Here is a 3,366-nt window from a genome sequence, read left to right on the forward strand (position 1 = left end):
ACCTGGTTATAAACACACTTGTTCATGTGTTATACCTGGTTATAAACACACTTGTTCATGTGTTATAACTGGTTATAAACACACTTGTTCATGTGTTATACCTGGTTATAAACAYDCTTGTTCATGTGTTATACCTGGTTATAAACACACTTGTTCATGTGTTATAAACTGAGCTTACAGAAATGTAATGAAAGTCTGTTTCTCTACAGATGCAAGAACTGGAATCAGAGAACAAGAAACTAAAGAATGACCTGAACGAGCTGAGGAAGAGCATCGCTGAGCGAGCAACACAGGACAACTCATCCAATGAGCTGCAGGACAGCTACAACCTGCTGCTAAATCAGCTGAAATCAGCCAATGAGGAGCTTGATGCTCGCAAGGAGGAGGTGCTTATCCTCAGAACTCAGATAGTGAGCAGTGCTCAGCTGTTGGAGAGGAGCCAAAATGCAGTGAGACTCATTCATTCACTTTCATTCATGTATTCATTCATGAAAGCACCTCACATTTAGTTCTATAGCTCTCAGAGTCAGTTTCTGCATATTATAGCAAAGGTGGATGGAATAAAATTTGTCTTTTATTAATGCGGCTAAGTCATTGTCTGCATTAAGCTTTGGTTTGTGTTCGTAGCTACAGGAGTTCTAACTCTCTAAAATAATGTTTTCTTCTGTTAAAATGTCTTGTTTTTGAAGGAGGGAGAGAAGGAGGGAGARAAGGATGCTGAGCTGAACGACAGCACTGAGCCGATGGACAAGGAGGAGGCGCTCAAAGCGTATAACGGACTGAGTGAGTCCAAGAAGTAAGTCCAGCTCCTGAGGAGTTCTGATTTAAACACAGGTTGATGTTTTGTTAGAAACTGTTTCCACAGAGTCTGTTTCCCTCTTCTGACAGAAGACCAGACGATCTGAGCCTTCTCTTTACTCTCCTGCAGCTTTCTGTCTGTTCTGTGTTTCCATGTGATCCTCAGCTGCACCTGCTGTTTTTGTCAGTTTGCACATGAAGTCACATCAGCTCTTCATCTGGAGAAAATCACATAAATCATCTTTTTAAAAGGAAGAAAACTGAGATTTGTTCAAMTAAAAGATGCAGCAGGAGAACCCACAGATCTGATCTTGTTTTCTCTGAAGACTTAATAAATCCACATAAGACTGAACTCCAGACTGTAATTATTAGAAAGCAAGATTTCTAAATGTTTCGAAGTAAAATTCAGAGTTAGTCTYATGAAATCATTTTATAAACACAATCATCAGCAGTTGATCCACTTTTTGTGTGTTTAGCTTCAGTTAAACTCAGAATGAAACCTGAGTTTTTCTCCTGGTTTTCTTGGAAGCTTAATGAAAAACGAGACACAACAAGCTCAGTTTGTTTGTTTGTTTGTTTGTTTGTTTGTTTCAGGCTCTGTCAGATTTGAACCGTTAGTTCCCCCCCCCCCCCCCCTCAGTCTGAACCTTTAAATCCAACACGGTGGTCTGATCAGGTCCCCTCCATGTGTCCCTCACTCTGCTCTGTGTCCTCCTGTCTCTCCTTTGCTGCTGGACACCAGGGACCTGCAGGACTGGGGTCTCCTGAACGAAGACGGGGAGCTGGGTTTGGCCTACCAGGGTCTGAAACAAGTGGCCAGGTCTCTGTGTGTGCTGTAGCCCCCCTGATCTGAGTGTGAAAGCTGTGAACCCCCTCTGGCTCTCCTGATCTTTGGGATGAAACAGGACCTGTTTCCATCCAGACCTGGAGTCCCTGTAGTCCCATCAGGGTCCTGGACCCTAGCTGCAGGCCCTGAGTCTCTGTAGTCGGTCCCTGGGTGGTCTTGGTTGTGTGCTACCTCTTGTTGTGTTGTTGTTACTGTGGGAAACTAACTCTCTGGTCCCACCAGGCTCCTGGAGGCCCAGCTGCAGACCCAGACCCGGCAGCACCGGGATGAGCTGGAGGCTCTGCACACTCAGATCGAGGTGCTGAAGGAAGACCTGGAGAAGAAGCAGGAGGCCTTGAACTACATGAGCTCTCTGTCCCCGGAGGCGAAGGTGGAGTACAGCGTCCAGCAGGAGATCACTCGGCTCACCAACGAAAACCTGGTGAGGACCTCCACCTCCGTAGAACCTCCCAGACTTCATGGGTTCTGTTCTGACCCGATTGTTTCGGCCTACAGGACCTGAAGGAGATGGTGGAGAAGCTGGAGAAGAACGACAGGAAGTTGAAGAAGCAGCTGAAGATTTACATGAAGAAGGTCCAGGAGCTGGAAGGTACCAGGAGAACCCATCCTTCTACAGGTATTGTTCCACAGCAGAACCCTCGCTGACAGACTTCTACTGCTGTTTCAGCTGCTCAGGCTGCRGGTCAGAACCGCAACATCAGGCCGGACCTGGTCCGCCAGAGCTGGTCGGTGCAGAGGAGGGAGAAGGACTTTGAGGGGATGCTGGAGTACAACAACGAGGACGAGGCTCAGCTCATCAAGACCCTGATCACCGGTGAGACGTTCAGACTTTCCATCTCTTCTGAACACAGAAGATCTTTTCTTCCTGTAGGAGAAAAATCTGTTTGAGTTCAAGTGACCAGCAGAGACAAATGGTTCTGGTGATGGTATCACAGGGTTTGGGTCAGGGTCAGCACCAGAACCACCTCCACACTAAACCTCTAGAGTCTTTTTGAAAGGACAAGAAAGAATTTCAAAATAAAAAGTTTAGTTCAGAATGGCCGACAAACATCAGTAATCCAATCCTAATAAACAGCCYGTTATCAGTCATCTGACAGTTAGCAGCCGAGGTGCTGAAACAGGTCTGAAAAGGTCCTCATGTATAGAAAAATCTAACAAAACTGAGTCAGGGTCTCTGGACGAGTTCTTCTTTGTTGAAAACATTTCATCTTTTCTCAAAAGACGTCTTCCATTTTGTTGAAGAGAAACCATTTGTTAAACCTTGAGGGGTCTCCATGTCCAGTTGTCCCCCACTTACAATGCTGTTATTGTGAGTATGACTCAGCCCTCTGAGAACAATAGAGATCATCAGGGCCCTGACGATCAGTGGTTAGGTTGATGGTCAGAGTGATCTTTAGGCTGATGATCATAGTCCTAGAGACGTTAAGGCTGATGATGGTCAGAGTCCTAGTGACCTTTAGTTTGATGGTCAGAGTCCTAGTGACCTTTAGTTTGATGGTCAGAGTCCTAGTGACCTTTAGTTTGATGGTCAGAGTCCTAGTGACCTTTAGTTTGATGGTCAGAGTCCTAGTGACCTTTAGTTTGATGGTCAGGGTTCTAGTGACCTTTAGTTTGATGGTCAGAGTCCTAGTGACCTTTAGTTTGATGGTCAGGGTTCTAGTGACCTTTAGTTTGATGGTCAGGGTCCTAGTGACCTTTAGTTTGATGGTCAGGGTCCTAGT

General features: G+C 45.8%; 1 protein-coding gene across 1 annotated transcript in view; it reads left to right on the forward strand.

Annotated features, from left to right (window-relative positions):
- myo5b (myosin VB) overlaps positions 1-3,366 on the forward strand; it is a gene marked incomplete at its 3' end in the record, with an annotated part of 45,750 nt that overhangs the window by 38,984 nt on the left and 3,400 nt on the right. The window contains 5 exon segments of the mRNA XM_014033419.1: positions 210-449; positions 690-796; positions 1,868-2,066; positions 2,141-2,234; positions 2,313-2,459. Of these exon segments, the coding sequence (XP_013888873.1) occupies positions 210-449; positions 690-796; positions 1,868-2,066; positions 2,141-2,234; positions 2,313-2,459 (787 nt within the window).

Source organism: Austrofundulus limnaeus, unplaced genomic scaffold (genome assembly GCF_001266775.1).
Source record: "Austrofundulus limnaeus strain Quisiro unplaced genomic scaffold, Austrofundulus_limnaeus-1.0 Scaffold1730, whole genome shotgun sequence".
NCBI lineage: Eukaryota > Metazoa > Chordata > Actinopteri > Cyprinodontiformes > Rivulidae > Austrofundulus > Austrofundulus limnaeus.